A 26,475-nucleotide genomic window follows, 5' to 3' on the forward strand; every position below is an offset into this window, starting at 1 on the left:
GGTCATGTTTATAAATGCCAGAAGGCTGCAGGATACAGTCATGCAAAGGTTCCGAACTGCATCCCAGGGCAGTTCTAGTCCCCGAGTTTTTCTGCTCCACCGGCCATGAGGTGGGCTGACCGGCTTCCTGCCTGCTGTATGGGACAGTCCTGTTCAGTGGCCCTTCTATTCTCAGAAGGACCCCACGTTAATACTGTTATGTAAGTCTTAGCTTTAGGCAAGTTGGGTTGTCTTGCTGAACTTAAATTCCCACACTATCATTTACCTTGGAAGTTCATGAAGTTGAGAGATCATACAACCAAAGTGAGTGGCCATGCTAGGTGCCCATAGCTGGCAGACACTGGGGGCTGGAGGGAAGCAGCTGAGTCCTCTTGAGTTTGTTTTCCACCACAGAGCAGCATGACAAAGGAATTTCTAGGTATCCCTTGGTCTTTTTCTCAAAAATTTTAAATGATTTATTTATGCATAGAACTGAGGTATAGGCCAGAGGTGTGTGTGGGTGTGTGTCACCAGAGACAGAATAGGGAGCAGAACAGGTGGACTGACTTAACTACTCTGCTGAGGGAAGCAGCAGGTGAGACAGGAGACGTCTGCTGCACCATGAGGGTCAGCTCCCTGGCCGGGAATCGTGGCCATCGTGGTGACAGTCCTGAGACTTAATCCCTGGGCCATCAGGGAGGCCTCCCCCACCCACCTTTTTTTTTTTTTAAAGAAAACTGGGAGCAGCTAAAATTTAACTAGATTGAACCAGTTGCAGATGAGCTACTCCATTACCAAAGAGTTGGGAATTAAGTCAGCTCCCCATCTCCCAGTTAGCCTGGGGCAAGCCCAGTTTATCGGGCATATAGTTTGGGTATAACTATTAGGAGTATCCCTTTTTACTTCCAAGATTCTCAGTTTTAGTAGTCATCTTTCTAAGATTCAGCTGTGAGACAAGAGTTCAGTTTTAAGGACGATCAAGTCTTTCCTTTGAGGCTTAAGAGAAAACAAAATTCTGGGCAAGTCCTGTCAGGCTTCTGACACCAATCTCAGTGGATATGTTACCTTTTGGTTCAGGCCAATGCCTACCTGTTCCTTAATTTCGCAGTCTGGGTAAGGAGGCCTACGTGATGACAAAACGCATGGTCTCCTGAGGCTGGGGCACAGCGCCAGGTTTTCTAGCGTGGGCCAGGCCATGGCCCCACGGAAGGTAGTAATGTACGTTCCTGTGTGGATGCAGAGACAGATTCTCTAGTTTGCTTTAAAAGGAACCAGAAACTCTGTCTTCTAACAGAAAGCCACAATAGTCTTGTTTGCTTTTTTCTCTGAGTAGAAAAGGGTGAGAAGAATCCATTACCTTTTTTCTCCTTCATTTTCCATGATTTCATCTCTGAACTTACCCACACCTGTCTTAAGTCTTAATCAGGCAGACCAGCCACAGATCCTCATCAGGTGCTTCCCCAAGTCAGTGAAGGAGTGAGGAGGAAGCACGGCCAGGGTAGGCGGCTAAAGCTGTCTCTGGGTGAGCAGACAGTGTAGCGAGAGTCCCTTAGAATGAGGATTCTTGCAAAATGTCTCGAATTTTACTCATGGTATAAAAGTATTTAATAAGACACACCATCGGTACAGGAAAACACATAGCCCATCCTTTGAAACCGCCAACAGCCAAGTGAAAAGTCGGTACAGATTTTTTTTTTTTAAATCTAAGGTACACAATGGGAATTGGAACTACTATGTTTTTTCTTCTTTCTATAAATGGGACTTGTTTTCCAGTCAGTAATGTTGTATCAAACATTGTAATGCATCAAAGCAGACAGGTGACCAGTATTCTCTCCTACTCATACTGAGCTAGGCTAGGGAAATACCATCTTGGTAGGAAGGTTTTGACAGGAAGAAGGAATTAGAGCCCCTTCCCCAACAGAAAACTTAACAAATGACTTATACAGAGAGAGTTTTAAGCAAACCTGCACAAACACTTACCATGCCACAGGAGAGGAAAGCCGCAGTCGGCCCCCAGCGTGCGCACAGGCCCCCTGGCGCCCAGGCGGGTGGGAATGCCGACAGAGAGCACCTGCTTCCACCGCTCTAGCAACTAAGCAGCACATAGCATATAATACTTTGATCTTTAAGTGGGCAATCATGGAAGTGCCAAGATTATGTCCACTAGGTTAGTTCAGCCTGAGTATTCATCTAGAAAAATATTTTTTACAAAAATGCTTAAGAGAGTTTTAGAAACAGTGGGACTACATGAGGCCTGGCAGGAGACACTGATGACAGGACTCCAGACGTAAGCTGGGAATTGGTTTTCACGCACAGTTCTTAGGTAAATGACATCACTCAGCTGATTCCTACAGTGAAGATGAGCTGTAAGTACTGCAGTTCAGAAATCTCCAGATGGGCAGCTGCCCCGAAAAACACCCTAGATAAATACTCCCAGTCAAAAACCCCATGGAGGCGGAAGGATGGAAACCTGGGTACATGTAAAATGCTGTGGGTGCCCAAAAAAAGTCATGCAAAGCCTGCTGGTGGTGGCTTTCCGGGCTGACACACCAACATATACGGCTGGGCAAGGGGCTCCGAGTGGAACGCTTGCTCCAGAGCCCAGTCGAGGAGAAAGGGTTGTCTGCTGGGGGAGGAGTGTCTGGGTCACTGGGCACAAGGAGGTGTTGCAGGAGAACAGGGCCCAGGGGGTCAGGTAGTTTTCTTTTCGACCCATCAATACTTCACGTGAACGAGGCGTTGCAGTGCAGTCCTTCCAAGATGTCGTCTTCAGTCGTCAGTACCAGAGGCCCCTCCCAGTCTCTACTGGGCTGGAGATGTTGAGATGGGATCCCACTGCCCCGTGGAAGGACTCAGGGGCGAAGATTGTTCTGGGACGCTGGCACAGATGATTTGCATAACGAAGTCACCACTAAACCACTGCTTAAGTCCAGCCCCCGGCCTTCTTTTTCCTATGGAGAAAAGAAAAAAATTCAAGAGTGAAGGAATAGGGGCCTCCCTGGTGGCACAAGGGGTTAAACACAGCACTGTGAAGTTATCTCTGGCCCGCCAGGGAGCTACCCACATGGCGCAGCAGACCTCTCCTGTCTCGCCCGCTGCTTCCCTCAGCAGTGTGTTTCAGTAGATCCACCCATTCTGCTCCTCACTCTGTCTCTGGTGAATCCTCTCACCCCCCACACCTCTGTCCTTGTATGCATAAGTAAATAAATCTTTAAAAAAAAAAGAGTGAAGGAATAGGAAAAAAGTTCTTTCTAGCTCAGAACCCTGGCAGAGGGAGGGCGGCTCAGGGTGAAGGTTGATCACCAGGGAGTGCACACAGGAGGGGAAGGAGGTCATTTTGTGTTTATGCTCAACACTGGCCAGGGTCACCTATCTTGGCTGAAAAATATTTTTCTTATGGGGAGAAGTGTGGGAGGTGGCCTGTGTTCTATTTGGAACTTTCCTAGTAGTTCACTGTGGCTAACTACACAGGTAACAGTGACTTACTGCTCTGTAGTCCAGAAACATTTCTTTGAAAGCCAGAAAATCTGTAAATGTGAGCAGCATGTCAAATATGTCACCAGCCACTTCATCCTTATGGTGCCTGCAAAGAAAAGGACAGCAGGTTCACAGCTGGATCCTGACAGACCCCGTCTCTGCAGGATTCTATTCAAAGGTTTTGAGGGCTTCCCACCAGGAACCCAATCATTCACAGCATTTGCTCTAAGCCTTGACCTGCAAGCACTCGAAGAAAAAGTGTCCTTTTTTAGACTGAAGGAGGGAGGTAAAAAAAAAACCAAAAAAACAGAATAACCAAGGCGTTGCACAAAACTCACTGCAAAGTTGTGGTGAACGCTGCCATGTTAAATCCAGGAATCCGCTCCAGCAGCTGTTCTTCAATATACTTTTCTACCAAAGAAATCTGTAACAATGAAGGGGCCTTGGTCAAACACTTTTGAAAGTCCTTTCTGCTCTATGTGCCATGCTCCAGAGTGAGTGCTAGAACTGCTGAAGGGAACCAAACACCACTCCTGTCCTTGAGAAGCACTCAGCCTCTCCCAAGCATGGGGGAGTGGCATTCCAGGTCCTTCTGCTGTAACAAGGCAAATGCTAAAGTCAGGGAAACCAGGAGCAGCTGGACTCACAACCTTTCCAGGGCAGGAAAGAAGTGGGGGCTTCCTGTATAGATGGAATCTGTGCAAGAGAAACACACAGAAAACCACAGTTGGAGGCACTCGCAGGTTCCTGACAAGCTGAGGCTTGCCTAGAAGACACCTGCTCTTCCTACTTTATTAAGTCCTGAGGCTCAAACTTGTCCTTAAATGAATGAGATCCTTCTAGGAGGCTGCTCCAGGTTTACCGGAAAAGGTTGGGGTTGCAGGGTTCAAGTCTTGAGTTTGCTACCAACTAGCGCGTGATCTGGGTCACACTGTGATCTTTACCTAATCGCCATGCATACTTGATTAGATTATGTAGTAGAATTTTTTTTTTAACAGCAAAAAGGTCAAAAGTATATAAATACAAGGTATGTGGAATACCCATATTGTAACTGAAAGCAGCATTATAATAAAGTCACACCTCTTCTAAAATAGAAGTTGGGGGGCCTCCCTGATGGCCTAGGGGTTAAGTCTCAGTGCTATTATCACCCTATCACCACCAGGGACCAAATTCGATCTCAGGCCAACGAGCTGACCCATATGGCGCAACAGACCTCTCCTGTCTTGCCTACTGTTCCCCTTAGCAGCGTATTTCAGTAAACCCGCCTGTTTTGCTCCCCACTGTTTCTGGTGAATCCTCTTACCCATACCTCAGTTCCTCTCAGCAATAAATCTTTAAAAATAAATAAATAAAATAGAAGTTGGCAAAATGATTAAACATTTGGAAGACAGCTCCAGGAGCTGTGCAGAGGGAAATAATAGGAGATAAGAACTAAGCCTGATTCTAATTGGAATTCCTGGCATGTACTGGTGGCAGATTTTACAAGTGGAGCAAATCTTAACATCTTTTGACCTTTTTTTTTTTTTTTTTTAAAAGATTTATATGTGCATACAAGAACTGGGGTATAAGCCAGAGGTGCAGGGGGTAAGAGGATTCACTAGAGACAGAGTGGGGAGCAGAACAGGTGGATCTACTGAAATACACTGCTGAGAAGAGCAGCGGGGAGACAGGAAAGGTCTGCTGGGCCATGTGGGTCAGCTCCCAGCCAGCTGGGGATTGAACTCGTGCTGCAGTGGCTGGTGATAGCTTGATATTGCTTTGTCTTTAATCCCTGCACCACAGGGAGGCCCCCCATCTTTTGATCTTAAAGGCCCATTTCAAAGAAATCCTAATCTCCAAGTAAGACATAGAAATCCACTTACATATTCATTAAAAATAGGCGTGTAGATGAGTTTATTCTCCTCCGTGTCTTCAAACTCCTGGTAGTACTTGTCCATGAAATTTCTCTGTAATAACTGGAACTCGTCATCTGAACCACAATGGGAAAAAATATATTATTTTTAACAGAGATGGAAACTCATTCTAACTTATAATAGCACTTAGATCAGTAGATTGTTTCCTCAATAACCTCTCGCTAAGAGGTGTCTTAGGGAAGTGTTTAAATGGTTGCAATAGATGAACTTGTCTCACCACTTGTAAAAAAAAATGGTAAAATACACATAGCATTTACAATTTTAATCATTTATAAATACAGTTTGGTGGTGTTAAGTATGTTCACTGTATGCAACATCACGCCATCTGCCACTCCATTTCAAGCACATTCACACAGGTGGCTCGACACGCCTTCAAAGGAAGGAATTGGATCTTATTTTTTAAAATTATTTTTACGTAAAAAAACTGGCGTGTAGGCCAGAGGTAAGGGGTGAGAGGATTCACCAGACACAGGGGTGCAGAACAGGCAGATTTACCTAAAGACCCTGCTAGGGGGAGCAGTGGGTGAGACAGGAGATGTCTGCTGCGCCATGTGGATCAGCTCCCTGGCCAGGGATCGAACTCAGGCCACAGCGGTGATAGCACTGAGACTTAACCCATAGGCCACCAGAATTGGTTCTTATTTTAATATTTCAGCAGTGGTGGTGAAAACAGTGTAGCTGGGCTGATAATGGCTATGTTAGGGGGAAAAGGATGTCCTAATGCTAACTCCACACAGGCTTTGTGGACTCCACCCCCACCCCAGGCCAAAGCCAAAGACACTGGGAACTCCAAATCCCATCACCACCAAAGGGAAGGTGGCTGGGACCTGAGGGTGGGGTTAAGCAGCCAGGCTGGTATAAAGCCAGACACGTGGGCTTTGGAGGGGTCCCCCATTTTGGCTCCCCGCCAGTTCGCAGCGTCCGGCCAGCTCTGAGAGTGCTTTTTGGGTTTCCAGGTTGGCGGATCGGGTAGGACGCATTAAAGACTTTATTTCCCTATTTTCTCCCTGAGTTGTACATTTTCCTTATTTCCTTTTCCCTTGTAAATAAACCTTTTATTAACCTTTTGTGTGTGCCTGTAGTGGAGTATTAATAAGTCCCTTTTAAGCGTGCAGGTGAGGACCCACAGCCAGGCAACCCGTTCAATATTGGGGCTGCCCTATAACAGCTACACCTGGGGCATGTTATTATTTGTCTAAAGGTCTCCTTATCTAGAAAATGAGGATGATCATAGTCCCTACCATTTAGGATTATGTGGGATTTAGATGAGAATGCATGTGAACCAATTCACAGAGGACACTTAAGTGTTAGGGAATAGGAAACTCAAACAACTAAAGATATTTCTAAAAAGGAAAGTGCTGACAAATGAACTATACTTTGGAATACATATTCTGGGCTTCCAAATGGTTTATTTCCCTCCACAGCAAACACACGACTCATAAAGGGTTAAAGAACTGAGAATCTCCTTAGTATTCCCCAGAAACCCTGAGGTGCAAATGAGACAGAAGCTTAATGGTGAAACACCTGTTTAAGTGTTCAGCTCATGAACTTTCATAGGACCTGAAGGCATAAAAACTGGGTCAGTGATTTTCACACTAAATGAGACTAAGAAATACAGCCAAGCAACACTGAAAGACAGTGTTCTTTCCCTAATTCTCAGAAAATTCAGTCAGTACAGAATGCTTCTCAAAATTTAAGTTTTTCTCTCCACATCATTTGTATTAAAAGTTTGTTACCTGTCACTGCTTGTCTGTTGCTTAGGACTATGGATACCTACATGGATCCACAGATACAAAACTCAGAACCCAAGAAAATACAGAACCAGCTTAGCCAGCTTAAAAAAAGAACCGGCTTAAGAAAGGCACCTTGTTTTCTTCAAGTTAATGTGCTGTGGTTATACTGTGTTTCAGGCATGAAAATGTTAGCGCTCCACGAAAAGGCTCCTATTAACTGTGAAATAAAGGAGATCTATCTCCTGACATATTACCAAGGGCCCGGTAACGACTTCCAGGTGCTCCATTACTTGAATAAGTCCTTTCAGGCCTCTGAATGGATGGCTAGCCCTTGTTTTAAGAACAACGAACTTTGGCTGTTTGCTTCTAAGACAACACACCCAGGCTTACTTAATATTACATTGTGCTATCTTAAAAATTATACGGGGCTTGCTGTCTTCCTTCACTTATAAATCATCTCTCCAAATCAACCTCAGAGTCCATAAAAGCAAGAGTCTGAGAATTAAACAGCACAGGGTCAAGTCGTGGCGAGGCGGCTTACCCATGATGATATCCTCTAAGTATCCAACCACAGTATCAAATTCCGCATCAGAGGAGGAAGAGCTACAAAAGATGCCTGGATTAGGTGCTGCTTCAAATTAGTTAAAAAAAAAAAAATTTCCGATTGACGCCTTCAAACATGCACAAAAGAAAAAAGACTGGCAAAAAGAGCCCCCAACCCCCAAGAGTCAACTAAGAATGGCGACTTTCTCATCTACCAAATCCAAACAGAGGAAACACTTAACCCAGCCGTGGTATTGCAGGTAAACGCGACCGCACCACTTTCAGGAAACCTGAAAACGTTTTCTGGGCCATGTGGTGGGGCCCAGGGAGCTACAAAAGGACCCAACGGGGGCCGTGGGTGGCATCCGAGGCCCCCCTGGATCCCCCCGGCTCTCGCCGCGGCTGCGCGGGCCACCGGGCGGGGGCGGCCTCCGGCCCGCGAGGTGCTGCTGCCGGCGAGGGCCGGGGCCCGGGGCTGCGACGGGGTGTTGGGCGTCGCGTGGAGCCCCCCGGAGTCCCGGCCCCGCCGGCGGCGCCCGCCCTCCCGCTCTCCCGCCCCCCCGCCCCGCGTCGGCCCAGCCTCCAGCCTCCAGCCCCGGGCCGGGCGGCGCCACGCACAAGGCCAGGGCGAAGCTCTCCTCCTCGGGGCCGTCCATCGCCGCCGCCCATCCACGCCGCGCGGGGCGCCGCCTACCCCGCCCGCGGCCCGGGCCCGGCCTCCGCGCTGCTCCGCGGAGCCCCAAGCGGCATCAGGGAGGGAGGCCTCGCCGCCAAGGCCGCGGCCGCTCACAGCCCGGCCGGCTCCGGGCGCGCGCGCGAGGCCGGCGCTCGGGCTCCCCGGCTGCGGCCAAGGGCGGCCGGGCCTCCTCGCCGGCCTGACCGCTCCGCGCGCGCCGCAGCGACCGCGGCGTCCCCGCGTCGGTTACTGACCCCGGCCCCGCCCCCGTTACCATGGCCACCGCGCTCCCTTCCGTCGCCGGCGGCTCCCGACAGCCAATCACAGGTGCGTGTTGCCCGACGCAGGGGCGGGGCCGGGAGGTGGAGGAAGTGAGGGGAAAGGATGGGAAGGGACGCCCAACCCCCCCACCCCGCCGCCCCTGCTCCCCGGGACCTGCTCCCGGACGTGGCCGGGCGCGGCGTAGCCAGGCTGCTCCCGCCACTCCCATTTTATGGCTGGAGGGAGGGATCGAAGCCAGGAGCCGCAACTTCCTGAATTACAATGTGGACATAAGTTACAGGATGAAGATGATGATGAAGTCGTTTAAAGGAGGATTTCAGAGCACTGTAAATTGCAAATCTTTTCACTCAATCCCTTACTTTTATCAGATAACGCAGACGTCTATTTGCAAGGCCGTCACGCCCTCTCGTGGAAGGAAAGTCTCATTGCAACAAGCGGATGTCTTGTTGACACCGTATCTTGCTCTCCCAATTACTGCTTTCTTGGCTAATTAGGCAAGATAAAGTTGCCAGAATCATTGAGTTATATTATCATTAATTATATTATATTGTCATTAAATATAACCAACAGAGGATACATAAATTAGAAAATTGTAATGGACTGTCAGTGATTCACCAGATGTTGATCAAACAAAAATGTATTGTTGGCTTTCACGTTCTAAAAGTATTTCATCAGTTGGGTTTCTTCACAGTTACTGAGTTCCACAACCTAAAAAAAGTAGATATATTTTTTCCTAATTTGTCGACAGTGAAAATTTAACGTGTGGTTGTCTATCATTATGCAATAAGAATCCAGCAATTTCATTTGAAAGCTTTTTTCATCTCACACTTTGTAATTATTTGAGTTTTAATAAAATGGAAAGACAGAAAAAAAAAGTTGCCAGAATCATTTTGAACAACACAATCACAAAGTCTCCTCCAAAACTGGCAGATTTCACATAAGGATTCCCTAAAGCTGGTTTCTCTTGATTGCACCAGCCATACTGGGTTGCATCATACCGTTTGGCGAAATGTATGGCACTGGTCTAGAGAAATTTAAGTTACGGTTTAGTAAAATCCAAGGATCAGATGGAGATCCTGAATTAATCGGGTGGTCTTGAAATGGGTATAAAATAACTATCAATGGGATGTGGAACGACAACATGGTTTCCAAGACACAATTCTATCTGGGGTGAGATCAGTTCTCAGGAGTACTATGTAAAAGAAAAAGATTTGCTGATTAACTGGACCAAGTTCTGTTTAAGCAAACTCAGCAAATTTCCTCATTACCTTTTCTCTCTATAGATCACACATTTTTTTCAAGACCAAATAAAGTTGCTCACTCTGCTGCTGAAGCACCTATGGGATCAGAGTGGAGAAGGAAACAACTTTTATCTGTTCTGGTCATCAATTGTTGTTACAAGTCACCTGAAAATTTGTTGGCTTGGAAAAATCATGTTGCTCACTAACCTGCAATTTGAACAGGTCTTGGCTCCTCGTAGGGGCACTTATATGTCTCACTCACTTATATGGCTGGGCAATTAGTATTGCCTTTTGATGGAGAGCTCAGTTGTGGGTGTTGACCAGAAGACTGGCTGGGTGGAGGTGAGGGTGTTTCTGTTCCAGTCTATGTAGGTCTCTGCAGGGTGCTTTGTTTTTTTCACAACATGGCGCTGGGTCCAAGAGAAAATACTTGAAGAGACAGGAAGTGGAAACTACCAGTCACCTCAAGAGAGACTGAAACAGAATCCACTGAAACAGAATCCACTCACAAGGAAAGGGCGAAACTCTTATTGGTCAAGAAGAGAACATCCAGATTCAAGGGGAGGGGACAAAAACTTCATTTATAGCAGAAGGGGGTGATAATGTCAAAGAATGTGTGGCTATCCTTAATCCACTTTCCCATCTCTAAAAACAAATGGGCATAAAGGCAACAGGACCCACTTACTCAGACATATGCCAGAAACTGAGCCAAAAATTTATGAATACATTGTTTCAAATCCTTGAAACCTATTAAAAAAACCAAACAAACCTGGCCTCCCTGGTGGTGCAAGGGGTTAAGACACAACGTATGAATCTATATCCGCAGCCACTGGAGCCCGAGTTTGAGCCCCAGCAATCCACATGGCGTGGCAGACCTCTCCTGTCTCACCCGTTTTTCCCCTCTGCAGTGTATTTCAGTCAGTCTGCCTGTTCTGTTCCCTACGGTCTCTGGCGAATCCTCTCACCCCCCATGTCTCTGGCCTATACCCCTGCTCTTGTATGCATAAATAAATCTTAAAAAAAAAGAAAAAAAAGAAAACTGAAAAATTTACTTGAATATATTTAACATTAATAATTATTTCTTATCACATTTGGGGGGTTAAGAGTTAAGAATTATTTTAAGTGAATAGATAACAAAATAAACAATCTTGGAAAGAGTTGATCTTACTGTTAATGAATACAATCAAGATGGCTGAAATTCATGCAAAAGTTAGCTTCCTGTTAAATTGTTTTGCTTTCTGATTAAATCAGCTTTCTGGCAGTCTGCAAATGATATCATGGCTTTACTTTGCATCATCAATTTCATTCAAAAAGGTGACAATTCATTAAACTTTTTTTGGGGGGGAGAACCTAAGTGCATTTTCCCAGTGAATCAGTGGAGAAAATGACACAACTTCTTTCTCCCGCTCCAGTACAATAAAAGCAATAAAAGCCTAGCTTTCATTTTCCTTAAAATGCTTACATGCAGTACAGGTCTCTTTGTTTTCTTCCACATAGCCTGCTAGTTCCTATTTTTAACTCTTCTCTGTGAAGTAAATGTCTTTCCTCTTGAAGTAGTTCCAATATTCCTTTGCTTCCATCCTGAATGATTCAATGTAATATTGAAATCCTTATTTTATGGTCTCAAAGAATTGGGAAAGCAGACTCTCTTATGAACAAAGTTCAAGGGCAAATTTCTAGAAAGCTAATAGGGCCCTGCATTCCTTTGACTACTGACAGATTACCTATTATTGGATTGTCAGAAAAGTCAAGATACATTTTTGCAACCAAACCATAAAAAATACGTCACGACTTTTCCAACAACCCGATAATTCCATTTACTTTTGTTTGCCTCCACTAAATTTACTGATCACCTTCACTTCTCTGACTTACTTCAGAGACTCCCTACAGCTTACTACTTCCATTTTTGTCCTTTATCCTGCTCTCCATACCCCTCCATTGCATTCTCCACACCAAAGCCAGAGCCATCTTCTAAAATTACATAAAGGCACTTCCACGTCTAAACTTAAGAGTAAAATACAAAGTTCTTAATGTGGTCTTCACGAAGCTCCCTGGCTTCCCTAACACTGGAACTCAGTATTTACCACCTCAGCTCCTATCTTAGTAGGGATAGGGGCTTTTCATTAGCTCCTAAAGCTGACAGACCTCCTTTCTCCTCAGTGCCTCAGCCTATAATGCTGTTCACCCACAAGCTAACCCAGTCCTATAAGCTTGTTTTCCTTCAGTCTCTTCCTGGCCATTTCATATTTCCTCCTTTGAGTTTTTCTTTTTTTAAAGATCTATTTTATGCATTCAAGAACTGGGGTATAGGCTAGAGGTGCAGGGGTGAGAAGATTCACCATAACAGAGTGGAATGCAGAACAGGTGGATCTACTGAAATACACTGCTGAGGAGAGCAGCAGGTGAGACAGGAGAGGTCTGCTGCCCTGTGGGTCAGCTCCCTGGCTGGGGATTGAACTCAGGCAGCAATGGCTGGTGATAGCTTGATAGCTTTGAGACTTAACCCCTGCGCCACCAGGGAGGCCCTCCTTTTGAGTTTTTATTAATGTTACTTCCTTTAGCAAGGTTTCTGCTGCCTCCTCCATCTAAGTTATGTACCTGATTCTCATAACACCTGTTTTCTCTCAGGGCACTACCAATTCGTTACAAATATATTGTGTTTTCTCCCCATTGCCAGACATAAGTCCCATGAACAAATTATTTTGTATTCCATATAGGCACAGTGCTCAGAGCATATTAGGTGCTCAGTAAAGATCTGCTGGATGATTCAGTGATTAACCTTTCTTAATTCTAATATTTGATTCTCTCATCCTGGAAAATAGCCCTTATACCAAAAGTAAATGTCTTGGAGCATCTGCAGAAGGCACCAATGAAAGTTGTAAGGTCTTAGTCAAAAAAAGGCAACAAATGTTTTATTTCTTCAATGCAAATTACTATATTCACCACAAGCTAGAGAGAATATATATATATATATATATATTTATATTTTTTTGATTTACGGAAGACTAAAGACATGGAAAAAATCCAGCACCCCAACAAGTACGGCCAGGAAGGAAATCAGCTCTGTAATATAACAATTTAATGAGCTATAAACAAGAAAGGGTGGGAAAGGAAGGAAAAAAATGTGCATTAAGTTTAAGACACTGTAAAACTTAGAAGACATATTTACTATTCAAGTATAAACTCAGTAAGGACTTGGCATAAATTGAAAGGCAGCTGCTGAGGTACACCATTATAAAATAAGTTCTATGAATTTACAATTCTACCTTCCAATTTTCTGGGAGAAAAAACCAAACTCTTGAAGGTCTTCACTAGAGACCCTGAGAGGGATTAATACTTTTGATGAAGACATAGTCAACAATCCATGATTGAATTCACTATTCAAAAACATGTATTTATTTAAAACAATAGGAATATGTGCTCTCAGACTGTCCTTAAGTTTTTGAAACTATCACTTCAAGAGTTTCAAAGCATATTACGTCCCAAAACAATACTGATTTAAAAAAATTTTTTTAACAAAACCAAGAAACCTGATTTGATGGTACCTTGAAAATACCCTAAAATACCAAGTAATTTTCTCCAGTCTGACATTGCAGTTAATTTAAGAACTCCTTCTGTATTGTTAAAACATTTTTTCCTCACAAAATGTGGGTACTGACATTGGATAGAAACAACATGAATGTGAAAATACCACCAATTTTCTGCAGTTAAAAAAAACTAGAATGTTCTTTGGAATCACTGAAATATCAAAAATTTGGGTTTTCTTCTACACTCTGCACCTTCATTCAGGCCCTCTGTGTTGCTTGTAGTATTGACCTGTGTGATTCTAGTTTCATAGATTCAAGTCTTGCAGTGCAACATCCACGCTTAGCACACAGGTGTCTCCCTGACCAATGGGAAGTTACACTTAACCCAGAAACGCTGTCGTTTACTTCTCCATGATGACCTCTGTCCAACATAAAAACTTTATCCTGTGCTAAACAATCAAATGAACCCAACACAGAGAATTCCAGCTCTCAGGAGGGTACTGTCTCCTCTTTTTCATAAAGTACCACAAGGCCTAGCTGTAGCGCTCAGCTTTCCTTGGCCTTAAAAAGGATTCTCAGGGCTGGCAAGTTGGGTTAGATTCTAAGAGAATTTTTTTGTCTTTGACAAACTACCATTTTTAGCATAAAATCTGGCCATGGCTATAAGTTTCAATGTGCGTACAACTGATTAGAGATGTTTTTTTTCCTTTGTTTTTCTTTTCAACATTGGCTGGAATTGAATTGAAATAAGTCCATGATGCTTCTTCACGTGTGTCATGAAATATGAGAAATCTGTCTGACTCTAGACACTATTTCTTTGCGACACAGTGGGCAGGTCTCCAGTTGCAAGGCACAATCCATGCACAGGTCACTGAGAAGAAAGACATAAATGCTAGTTAGATTCATGCTTCAGAAAGTCAAACCAAGGACCTGCTGACTCAATCTAAAATGTTAACAGGCTTACTAAATAGAAAAAATTGTTTTAAAAAATTGAATATATAAATAAAAAAGTCTCACATTTCTGAACCTCAATCTGAGTAAAAATTCATATGTATTCTCTCCCATGAAGTCTACATAGTAAACAGCCTATACTTAAAAGATTGTATATGGGTTTCCCGGACAACTAGCCACTTATCCAGTATCATTTGTGGGCTTCTATTCTGTTTCATTGTTCAATCATCTTTTTCACCAAACTAACATTTGGTTTGTTAAATTTGTTAACAAATTAAACAAATTTGTTAATTTGTTTTCCAGCAAATTAACATTTAATTTACTACAAGCATTAATTTAATATATTTCAAGATGTGGTAGGTATAAGTCCTCTCCATAACACTCTCTTTTCAGAATTTTCTTGTCTTAGAAGGTTTAAATTAGCATTTTCACTTTCAGGGGAAAAAATCATGTTACCCTTTTTATATGGATTAAATTAAACTCAGGGTTTAGGGAAAAGTGTTATCTTTTACAACAGTGAGAGGTTTCCCTATCCAAGATGAGATCCACTTATTGAAAACTTCTATTACATTTCTGGTAGTTTCAAAGTTTTCTTCATATAAGAACCACGTATTTCTTAGTATGTATTCTTAGATAGTTCCCCACTTTAAAAAAAAAAAAAAACTATTGTAAAAGGGATCTTCAATTACATGTTCATACATAGGAAAACTGCTATGTTTTTGTAATCAACTAGATAATTCAATTGTTACATTGACTCAAATAGGTTTTCAGTCAATTCTGGTTTTGTAGTATTGCATTCACTAGGAATGGATACTGAATTTTAACAAATGTCTTTTCAATATTTTTATGGAAAGTGTTAATTCCTAGGCTTCCTCCTCTCCTTGGCTATTGAATAAATTGCATCTATACCCTGAAAGTTTGAAAGAATTCATCTGTGAAACTATCTGGGCTTAGTGATTTTGGGGGAAAAGGCAAAGGGAGCTTTGATAATCACCTCAGTTTCTTCTATGGTAACAGGAATGCTTATTAGATTTTCAATCTCTTCTAGGAATCAGTTCATATTATTCAGTTTATCCAGATTTCTTTATTCCCACTCTCTTAAAATTGTTGCTGGAAGTTGAGCTAAATTCTCTTATAATTCTTTTAATTTCCTCTTCTACTCCTGTTTTGGATGTTTCTATCACAGAGGCTGCATATACTTAAGGCACTTGGTTCTAAGTTCTTAGGTTTCAGACCTCATTCTTTTTTTTTTTTTTTAAATTTTTTTTTTTTTAAGATTTATTTTTACTTATTTATGCAAGCACTGGGTACAGTCAGAAGCGTGGGAGGGTGAGAGAATTCACCAGAGCCAGAGCGGGGAGCAGAGCAGACAGAAGGACCGAAGTACACTGCTGAGGGGAGCAGCGGGCGGCAGGAGAGGTCTGCGCACCATGTGGGACCCTCCTCTGGTGGCCGGGGAGCAGCCGGGGATCGAACCGGCACTGCAGAGGCTGAGGGCAGCTTCGCAGCCAGCGCTCAACCACTGCGCCACCGGGGAGGCCCCCAGACCTCATTCTTGAGGCTTCATTGTGTGCCAACTAGTGAGAAGGGCCAGAGAGCTCAAACATGAACAAGGCTAGATCATACTGTTTGTGATATTAATCTCATAGAAACAAATCAAAAGGGGCATCAAGACATCCAGGCCTTTAAACTCTACATCTGCCTGTGAGACCTTGATAACAAAAACCTGTGAAAGTGCTTAAATTAAGGAATCCTGGGCTGTAGATCTGATACCAAGGAATAACCACAGATGTGATCACCATGGCTTTCTCTCTGAAGAGAGACTGGTATAGCTACAGGTGCAATGAGACACAATGCATACACTGCCATAACAGTCAACTGGGTAACACCAAAAGACGGCAAGGTGGAGTCATGGGCGCAGGCTAAGTCATATCTCTGTGTGTGTACGGGGGGGGATGGGGGTACAAGCTGGGGTCCATCATTTCAGGCTCCTAATCTCTAGGACGTGGTGGCTAAAGCTATAGCAAAATAAGAGCAAAGCAGGGTTTGTGATGTGAAGAGTTACAGGGAGCTGCCTGGAACATCAGCACACATGACTTGGCCAGACCAGGACCAGCACATGTTCAGCTCCGCTACCCCTTTCTAGCCTTAGCTGGGATGGCCTTTTGGGAGAGCTGCTCATGCTGATATTTAGACACTATCTATAGGCTCCAAGTAGCCCTTTGAGTTCATCTCAAAACTGAAATCTGATCACATGATAGGGAGGTGCTGCTTTCTCAGTTATAAGTAGGGTAAATAACGAGCAATTGAGGAAGCGCTAAAACTAAAAGGGAATGCCCCAAGAGGCTCATAAATAGCATTAAACCTTTTACATTTTGTGAAGTGAAAACTATATTTAAAATACAGCCCTGAGTAAACAAAATAAAAACAAGCTTTCCATGTCAAACAGCCTATTCTATTTCAGGTACATTTTGGAAGATGGCCACATACTATTTAGCAAACTCATTACTCATTCAGTCCACTCTGGATATAATAAACCTACAATACCAGCTTTGGAACTGGTAACACTGATAAAGCAATTCAAGAACATAATAAAATTTTGCCTCATGTAATGTACCAAAGAGGAAATAACCCAATGAGCCCCCTTACCTGTGTCCACATGGCTTCAATTGTGTGTCTGCTACCTCATCACAACACAGGGAGCAGCAGTTTTCCCGGATACTGACTTGCTTCAACAGAGCAAGACGTCTATGCCTGCAGAGAGAACAGAGACTGATTTTGTCAACAAATTAACGGGTCCTGTTAACAGTGACACATTAAAAAAAAATGCTCTGCACATGTGAATTATGCTAGGTATTCCTTAAGCTTTGTTGAGATGTCCTTTTCCCAAAGGACATCTCATCTCAAGCTTACAATGATTTTCTAAAACAGGGAATGAGTGAAGTATAGTCATTCCTGTTTTACAGAATAAGAAATGATTTGCATAAGGTCACACTGTAGAACCTGTGTTGAGTCAAACAGACTCACTCTAGCTTGTCTCTAAGCTACCATGTTGAGACTTCTAGGTGGAAATTAAATAGCCTGACTCAGTCATTTTTAAAAACCCAAATCATCTGCTGATCTTGAAAACCTCTCCATGACAGCTTTCTGTCGAAGATTTCTGTCCACCTCTCAGAGACACACACAGACTTACAAACCAATCCAAAATTGTCCCCACAAATGACTTAACTTCAGACCATTTCCGTGCCTGGCCCTTTAAATCTCCCTTGTGCCCTCACCCTTAGGTACAATTCAGGAGGCATCTTGGTCATGGACTCTGACCACGATTCTTATTTTCAAATAAACACACTTTGATTATAATACAGCTTGATTATTTCTCAGTTGCTAACACACAGTAAGCAGAAATGAGGAATCAAATTCAAGTCTTTTGGTTCTAAGTCTGGTGTTTTTTTAATTTTTACCAGCAAGTGTTAACCATTAAAGTCATACATTTGGTGAATTTGATGAAAAGGTAGAGTCTTTCCTGGGAAAAATGCACATACAAATTTTTCTACAATTTCAAAGTGTTTATCATGGTCCATTGTAGACTCTCTGGAAGTCCGGACACCTCAGGTTAGAACTCTTTATTATCCTTTCACTCTGCTTGAATGGACAAGTAGACAGGCAGACCTGTTCTCCTGAAGATAGTGGCCTGATGGATGTGCTTGAGAAATATAAAAAAATTCATTCAATTCCCTTGAATGTTAAATGCTGATAAGCAGTATAAAGAAAAATAAAGTCCCTGTGTACATGAAAGACAGGAAGTTATAATTTTCAATATGATGGCCAGTAAGATGACATTTAAGTAAAGACATGAAGGGAATGAGACATGAAGGACGTGGAGAGAGATCATTTGTGATAATGCAGTTTACAACACGAAATACACATTTGGTCTTTGTCTGTATTCCTGGCACAGTTCCTAAAAATCTTTGATCTTTGTAAAAGGATGAGAGTAATAAAAATCAGTAGACTTAGTGAGTGACATCTGGAAAGCCTCTAGGTAACCCAAGGAAGGGATTGGTTGCCAAGGAACCAATCCACGAGTAGATGGTTGGAACTTTAAGTCTCTCCTCACTTCCAGGGAGAGAAGGGGAGCTGGAGATTGAGTTCAATCACCAATGGTCAATGGATTAATCAATAAGGCCTATGTAAAACCCAAAGGATGGGGTTCAAGGAGCTTCAGAGGGTATCTATCTGAAGGATACAAAATCATCAACTAGAAGGATCATATACACCACAATGTTTGCTGCAGTATTATTTATAATAACAAAGATATGGAGCAACCTAAGTGCCCTCTATAGTAGGATAAAGATAAGTATACACAATGGACTACTCCTCAGTTAAAAGGAAAGATGAAATTTTGACACTTGCAGCTAAATGGAAAGAACTTGAGAGGCTTACGCAAAGCAAAATTAGAAAGATAAAAAATGTTGGATGATTTCTTTTTTATGTGCAATATATGGAAAACAAATGGATGAAAGGACAAAATAAAACAGAAACAAACTCATGGACATTGATAACTGAACTGAGGTTAAAGAAGTGAAGAGGGTGGGAGTGGAGGGGGTTTAGTGGATGATGGTGTTTTTTTAATCTTGTTTTAAAAATAATAAAAATAATAAATAAGAACAAATAGCTTTAGGGTTGGTGAGCACATGGAGCATTGGGGAGCATGGTGCTCACAACAGACTGGAACCTCCTCATACTTGACACCTATCTTGTATCTCTTCCATCTGGCTATTCCTCAGGTATACCAACTTTTATTATTGTGAAGACATACAGAAACCCTATTTAAATGAGGTCTCATAAAGGCACAATCAACAAAGAATAACCCTAACATTTCCTATAGGAAATGATGTTCTTCCCTGTCCCAGGGGAAGGAAGGTGTTTCCTCGGGACCAGCACCAGCTCAGCCAATGAGAGAATGCGCCAAACCAACAAATGAGAAGCTACTACACATCAAACTCCCCGTCTCCTCCAATGAATTCTGTGGTTATGAAAGCCTTTCTAGGGCTTCCAAGTGGCCTAGGCTTTAAGTCTCGTGTTGCTACCATGAAGGCCCTCCCATGGCAAAGCAGCCTGAGTTTGATCCCTAGCTGGTCAGGGAGCTACCCACATGGTGCAACAGACCTCTCCTGTCTCTCCTGCTGCTCCCCTCAGCAGTGTATCTCAGTAGATCTGGCTGCTCCGCTCCCTACTCTGTCTCTGGTGAATCTTCTCACCCCCTGCACCTCTGGCCTGAACCCCACTTCTTTTATGCAAAAACAAAATAAAAATCTTAACAAAACAAACAAAAACCCAAAAGTGTCTCTAAAATCTATATAAGTTGGCAAAGGCTTTAGGAAGGGCTGCAAGACATCAAGAGACTGAACTTTCAAATTATCTGCCAAAACTTATTTTGGTTTCTTTTTATTTGAGGTCAATGTAACAAACTGGCAAACCAGTAAGTTTGATTAAGTCCTGAGCTCTATGAGGCACTCCAGCAAATTAATCAAACCCAAGGAGGGGTTTCTGAGACCCTCCAACTTATAGGAAGTTGTCCAGAAGCACAGGTAACAACCTGGACTTGTGATTGGTATCTGAAGTGGGACTGAGGTCCCTCTTGTGGGACCTGATGACATTTCCTGGTAAACAGTGTCAGAATTGAGTTAGCTGCTCCATCGTGTTGGAAAAGAAACATTCTAGCAGCAGGTATAATTCTAGTAACAGCTTTTGAGTGCAGAGGCTCCAAAGCCACAGTAGACCTGTAAGTCTCAGGAGCATGAACAAACAGGGGAGGAGAGGAGACAAGCTCTGAGAAGTAATGGAAGAGAGGTGGGGACAAATTTGTAGGATCTGGTAAGGTCACTGTCAGAATCTAAGCTTTGTTATATGAAATAGGAAGTCACTAGAGTCTTTTGAGCAAAAAAGTACCTAGACTAACAAAAAATCATTCTGAAGGATGTGTTGAGTAGATTGAAAGGGTCTAGGTAAGAATAAGGAGACCAGTGAAACTTACAGGGCAAAAACAATCCAGGTGGGAAATGATGGAGACTCGGATCAGGGAGGGAACCGTGAAGGTGGTAAGAAACAGCTGGAATTGGGAAATGTTCTGAAAGCAGAGCCCACAGTATTGGCTGAGGGAAGGGATGTGGGAAAGACAGAAAGATGAGACGGGGCCTCCCCGGTGGCGCAGCAGTTGAGCGCTGGGTTGCAAAGCTGCCCGCAGCTTCTGCAGCACTGGTTCGATCCCCAGATGCTGGGCGAGGGTCCCACATGGCGCGCAGACCTCTCCTGCCATGCCTGCTGCTCCCCTCAGCAGTGTACTTGGTCACTCTGCCTGTTCTGCTCCCTGCTCTGGCTCTGGTGAATTCTCTCACCATCCCGCGCTTCTGACTGTACCCAGTGCTTGTATAAATAAATAAATAAATCTTAAAAAAAAAAAAAAAAAAAAAAGATGTCACGGATTCAGGGAAATAGGGATGCTAATGGGGATATTAACAGAGATGAAGGGAGACTATAACAGAAGTAGTAACTATGAGCAGATGACTACTATAGCTGAGAGATGAGTATATGACACTTCATACAATTCTTTTCCCTATTGTGTGTATTTGAAGCTTTCCATAACAAAAAAAGAAGAAAAAAATAATGAATGGTAAGAGAATTAGGGAGTATGAGTATATACAATGTAGAACAATTATAAAATCCAAGAGCTATGATCTCCTATCCTGAGGCCAGAAAAGAACACATTCTTCCAACAAATAAAAAATTGCTTTTGGAATACATGCTGAAAATACCAGTGCTTGAGAAAATGGTGTTAGGCACGTTCTCACTTTCACCAGTCTGTAATTAAGTGCAACAGGAATCTTAAGGGGGTGGGAGGGTAAGGTACCAGCAAGAAGGTGGCGTTATGAAGCCACTCAATTAACTTCTAGGGACAACCTCTATCTTGGTGCCACTATTCTGATGATAAAAAAAGTCGAGAGTGGCACAGCACTGTACCAGCTGTGACCCTGCTGTTCTTATTTGAGGCAGGCTGTACTTTAGAGCTGAATTGATGTGGTACCAAGAGAGGAAGTAGAAGTTGCCCATAAAAGGACTTTCCAATGCTGATGCCTACTGCCATCTAACTTTTGGGAAGTTTAATTCTGCACTGGTGGTTAACTCAAGGTTCAAACAGTTTTAACTAAGGGCAGCCTCCCGGGGAACTCTTAGGTAGATTGCTTGTAACTTTCAGGGTGTATGTAAGAAGACAAGACTCATAATTTATGAGTCACATCCAAGAAGACAGGCTAAATAAAGCAATGGGGTACAACAGATGAAAGAGGTGCTACCTCAGACTTTCACCAACAGGAATTTAAAGTTCGGAATCTCTGTCAGGGATGAAGACAAGTTGAAGGGGAAGTTCTAGGAATGAACCTCAGACCCCTAACCTGGGAATAAGTGGCCCTACTGATCCTGGGATATTACGGAGATACTGATGTTGCAGGGAATGCTACTGTCCCCATGTGCTATTTTCCAGTTCACATGGAAACCACCAAAGTACTCTTAAGTCTTCAGTCACCAAAGTCCAAAATGAGACACAGCCCACAAGTGCTGCTTACGGACCTGTTATTTGAGCCAAAACAGAAGCTGGAATTACATTATGTTATGCCCTTATAGACACCTTCAGGGCATAATGGCCCAACACTGGCATATCCATGGTTGCTGAGAGACTCCCTAATTGATATACCACATGTGCCTTTAGTAACAGGAATATCCTTCGTTCTATAGACCCTGGAAGTTGCTCTGTTAAAAAGACGATACATTTTGGCTCAAATGGTCTCATACCATATCAAAGTGAAACAAGCTTCAACTTGAATTTATTACCAAGAAGCAGCTGGAGTCTTTCCTACCTTAAGGAACAGAAGACACTTATTTCATAAGAAAGTAAAGAAGGCATTCATCCATTCAGACAGTTAATACCACTCACAGTTTTTGGCAAATGAGGGCTGTGAAATTTTACCCAAGATGGCATTTACTATCTTAATGGCATCTTTGCCACACAGCTAAAGGCCAAGAAGAAAAATGTGCTTCAATAAATGCAAATCTATTAAAAGATGCACTTGAGGGCCTCCCCGGTGGCGCAGTGGTTGAGCGCTGGGTTGCGAAGCTGCCTGCGGCCTCTGTGGCGCCGGTTTGATCCCCGGCTGCTCCCCGGCCACCGGAGGAGGGTCCCACATGGCGCGCAGACCTCTCCTGCCGCCCGCTGCTCCCCTCAGCAGTGTACTTCGGTCCTTCAGCCTGCTCTATTCCCCGCTCTGGCTCTGGTGAATTCTCCCACCCTCCCGTGCTTCTGACTGTACCCAGTGCATGTATAAACAAAACAAACAAACAAACAAACAAACAAATAAATAAATAAAAGCATGCCTCTATTAAAAAAAAAAAAAAAAAGATGCACTTGATTCCCTAATAGTTACATTGACAGTCAAATGAAGTTAGTTTTTTGGTGTGGGTATTTGTTATATTACCCAAATTTTATACCAATGTTATTTATTTAGCTCATAAAAATTATTTGGAAATACTCTAGTTTTTGGTTTCTGTGACATTTTTAAAAGAATGAAGTTATCCATTACCTAAAGATTTCTCTGTAAAACCATCTAGGCCTGATGTTTTTGTGGAATGTAGCTTTAAAATCTTTTCCAATTAATTTCATAGCAATAATTGGCTTGCTTATTTCTTTTTTTGGGGTCTGTTTTAGAAACTTATTTTCCTAGGACATCATCTATTTTACCTAAATTTTCAAAATTACTTAAAAGGGCCTCCCTTTTAAGGGAGGTGGCCTAAGGGGTTAAGCACAACACTGTGAAGCTATCCACAGCCTCTGAGTTCAATTCCCAGCCAGCCAGGGACCTACCCACATGGTGCAGCAGACCTCTTATGTCTCGCCCGCTGCTCCCCTCAGCAGTGTATTTCAGTCTGCCTGCCTGTTCTGCTCCCCACTCTGTCTCTGGTGAGTCGTCTTAACCCCTGCACCTATGGCCTGTACCCCATTTCTTGTATGCATAAATGAAGAAATCTTTTTAAAAAATTACTTATAAACAGTTGAAAACAGTCTTTCAGAAATTGCTTTAATGCCTCATGAGAATCATGTGACACTCTGGAGACGCTTAAGCATATTCCTTACCTTGGCAAAATGATTTTCTCTTCAGCTGTTAGGAAGGCGTAGTCATTAAAAGTGCTAAATTTCAGAGATGGTGGATATTTGAATGGTTTTGCTCCAAAATTGAACTCACATTGTTGATATGACATGAAACTAGCTGCAGCAAAAAATCCAGATCTAGAGAAAATAGTACAAAGGTCAGTTAACAAAAATAAAGCTCATATATGAAATGTTTTCAGAAAACTGGGAAGAAAGGAAGGGTGACAGAGTCTATTTACCAATCTAGACAGGACTGTGGATCAGAGAATATCCTGCCCTTACCTTCCTATATCAAAGTTGGGGATAGGTTTAGGGCTGATTAGATGGGTCCCTAATTACTTGAAATAAAATGATTTCTCATCACACTGACTACATAAATGCATAACACTTTTTTTTTTTTTTTTGAGAAAAGCAATTCCATGCATCTACTCAATTTTTGATCAAGAAGAATACTTACATAGTAGATGAAAAGACTTGCTTCTCAGGAGGCAGTTGGTTACCATTTAAAAAGAAGATCATTTGCTTTTCATTCAAGTCTAACAGAAATCCCACTGTATCACCTAGAGGATAAAGTGAAACACTGTTAGGGTGATGGCATATACTACTAGGATTCTGTAACTGTCTCCAGGGTTCCAATGTCAACTGAGTTAAGTCTGTACCTGTAGCCATGTACTCAACACATTCATCTTTCTTGCTTCTGCAAAGGAACTAACCCTTATACAACAATGTTTTAATGTAGTAGTAAGAAGAAAATGCTGCCACTAAATTTAAGACACTTATTGGGGCCTCCCTGGTGGCGCAAGGGGTTAAGCACTGGACTATGAAGCAATCCACAGCCTCTGCAGCATGAGTTCAATCCCCAGCCAGCCAGGAAGAAACCCACATGGCAAGGCATGTCTCCTGTCTCACCCGCTGCTCCCCTCAGCAGTGTGTTTCAGTCAGTCTGCCTGTTCTGTTCCCCACTCTGTCTCTGGTGGATCCTCTCACCCCCCGCATCTCTGGCCTGTACCCCAGCTCTTGTATGCACAAATAAATAAATCTTTTTTTTTTTTTTAAAAGACACTTATTGATTTAAAAAATGTAAAGCTGTGGGGGAAATGTGCACTTTGGGATCAGTGAAATATGGTAAAAATCAAAATCCTGTGCTTCTTTGGGGAGGTTTTTTTTTTAAGGATTTATTTATTTATGCATACAAGAACTGGGGTGTAGGCCAGAGCTGTGGGGGGTGAGAGGATTCACCAGAGAAAGAGTGGGGAACAGAACAGGCAGACTGACTGAAATACACTGCTGAGGGGAGCAGCAGACAAGACAAGAAAGATCTGTTGCACCATGTGGATCAGCTCTCTGGCAGGATGGGGATCAAACTCACGCTACAGAGGCTGTAGATAGCTTCATAGTGCTGTGCTTAACCCCTTGCGCCAGCAGGGAGGCCCCGCTTTGGGGAGATTTAAAGCTCCCTGAGATAACAATTGCCCAAAAACAGGTTTTTAAAAAGATATTCATTTTCACTCATCAACTCTTTGCTTTTCAAAACCATCAAAGATAAACATATGAAATTACACATGATGAGAAGAAAAATGGATAGTCAATGCTGGTGGAGAGCAATTTGGCAATATATATTGCAAAAGTCTTGAAATTCTGTATTCCCCTTGCCAAAAAAGTTTTACTTTTTAAAAATATAATAATAGGGCCTCCCCGGTGGCGCAGAGGGTTAAGCGCCACTCTGTGAAGCTGTCCACAGCCTCTGCAGTGCGGATTCAATTCTAGGCCGACCAGGGACAATCCCACATGGCACAGCAGACCTCTCCTGTCTCATTGTCTGCTCCCCTCAGCAATGTATTTCAGTCCATCTGCCTGTTCTGTTCCCCACTCTGTCTCTGGTGAACCCTCCCATGCCTCTGGCCTATACCCCAGTTCTATTATAAAAATAAAAAAAATCTTTGAAAATATATATAATAATAATTTTTAAAAGGCAGAAATATAACTGTCTAATCTTAAGGCATTGATTAATATTGTACAATTCTATAATGGACTATTTTTTTTTTTAATAGAGGCATTTTTTATTTATTTATCCATCCATTTATTTATTTATTTATTTATTTATTTATTTAGTTTTGTTTGTTTGTTTATACATGCACTGGGTACAGTCAGAAGCGCGGGAGGGTGAGAGATTTCACCAGAGCCAGAGCGGGGAGCAGAGCAGGCAGAAGGACCAAAGTACACTGCTGAGGGGAGCAGCGGGCGGCAGGAGAGGTCTGCGCGCCATGTGAGACCCTCCTCCGGTGGCCGGGGAGCAGCCGGGGATCAAACCGGCGCCGCAGAGGCCGCGGGCAGCTTTGCAACCCAGCGCTCAACCGCTGCGCCACCGGGGAGGCCCAATTCTATAATGGACTATTAAAAATCATTTAAAATAATGATATTCAATAACCTGCAAAGCTGTTCAAGGTATATCAATTATGAAAACACAAAAAATATATACATTAAATTTAAAAAATTTAAATGTTAAAAAAAATATCTCAGGTTGGAGGAATCACTAGGGATTTTAGTTTTATTTTCCAAATTTTCCTATCGATTATTTCAAGAACCTTTCTAAAACAATTTGAAAACCAAACGAGATAATCTTTGCAGACAGTACCTTTATCTTATGCTCTTTTAAATGGAGAAGTTTTATGTTCCTTTAAGAACCTGCAAGTCTTTAAATGAGGGTATATATGACTTTTCAGATTTCTTTCTTCTCCATGCCATCAAATTTGTTAGTAAGTGGACCTGTTTCCTTACAGTAGTATTTAAGTTGCTATTCTCTTAAGATGCTTGGAAAAATCAGTTTACATCCCCCTTTACTTGAAGGCAAGTAATGGAGACAGAGGTGCTTGGAGGGCTAGAGCTATAGCCCCTATCTATCACCTATGCTGGTGATAAGATCTTTCCAGAGGTTCTGCCTCATACTATATGGTCTT

General features: G+C 42.8%; 2 protein-coding genes across 4 annotated transcripts in view; both read right to left on the reverse strand.

The window, feature by feature from the left end:
- Positions 1 to 1,525: 1,525 nt before the first annotated feature.
- On the reverse strand, positions 1,526 to 8,345 carry ARL2BP (ADP ribosylation factor like GTPase 2 binding protein). The gene is made up of 6 exons (XM_037516382.2): positions 8,264 to 8,345; positions 7,644 to 7,705; positions 5,319 to 5,425; positions 3,795 to 3,880; positions 3,466 to 3,562; positions 1,526 to 2,930 (listed from the first exon to the last, which is right to left on the reverse strand). The coding sequence occupies exons 1-6, from the start codon at positions 8,299 to 8,301 to the stop codon at positions 2,832 to 2,834; spliced, it is 489 nt and encodes a 162-aa protein (XP_037372279.1). The 5' UTR covers positions 8,302 to 8,345; the 3' UTR covers positions 1,526 to 2,831.
- A 5,737-nt stretch (positions 8,346 to 14,082) lies between these two features.
- Positions 14,083 to 26,475, reverse strand: part of RSPRY1 (ring finger and SPRY domain containing 1) — a 44,592-nt gene continuing 32,199 nt past the window's right edge. For all 3 annotated transcript variants that reach the window (XM_037516385.2, XM_037516384.1, XM_037516383.2), the window contains exons 12-15: positions 23,976 to 24,078; positions 23,504 to 23,656; positions 16,972 to 17,076; positions 14,083 to 14,242 (exon numbers count right to left, since the gene is read on the reverse strand). In XM_037516385.2, coding sequence (XP_037372282.1) covers positions 14,146 to 14,242; positions 16,972 to 17,076; positions 23,504 to 23,656; positions 23,976 to 24,078 — 458 coding nt within the window. In that variant the 3' untranslated portion in view covers positions 14,083 to 14,145. The remainder of the gene's footprint in view (positions 14,243 to 16,971; positions 17,077 to 23,503; positions 23,657 to 23,975; positions 24,079 to 26,475) is intronic.

The sequence above is a fragment of the Talpa occidentalis genome, unplaced genomic scaffold (genome assembly GCF_014898055.3).
Source record: "Talpa occidentalis isolate TD23 unplaced genomic scaffold, MPIMG_talOcc4v2.1 talOcc4.17, whole genome shotgun sequence".
Taxonomy (NCBI): domain Eukaryota; kingdom Metazoa; phylum Chordata; class Mammalia; order Eulipotyphla; family Talpidae; genus Talpa; species Talpa occidentalis.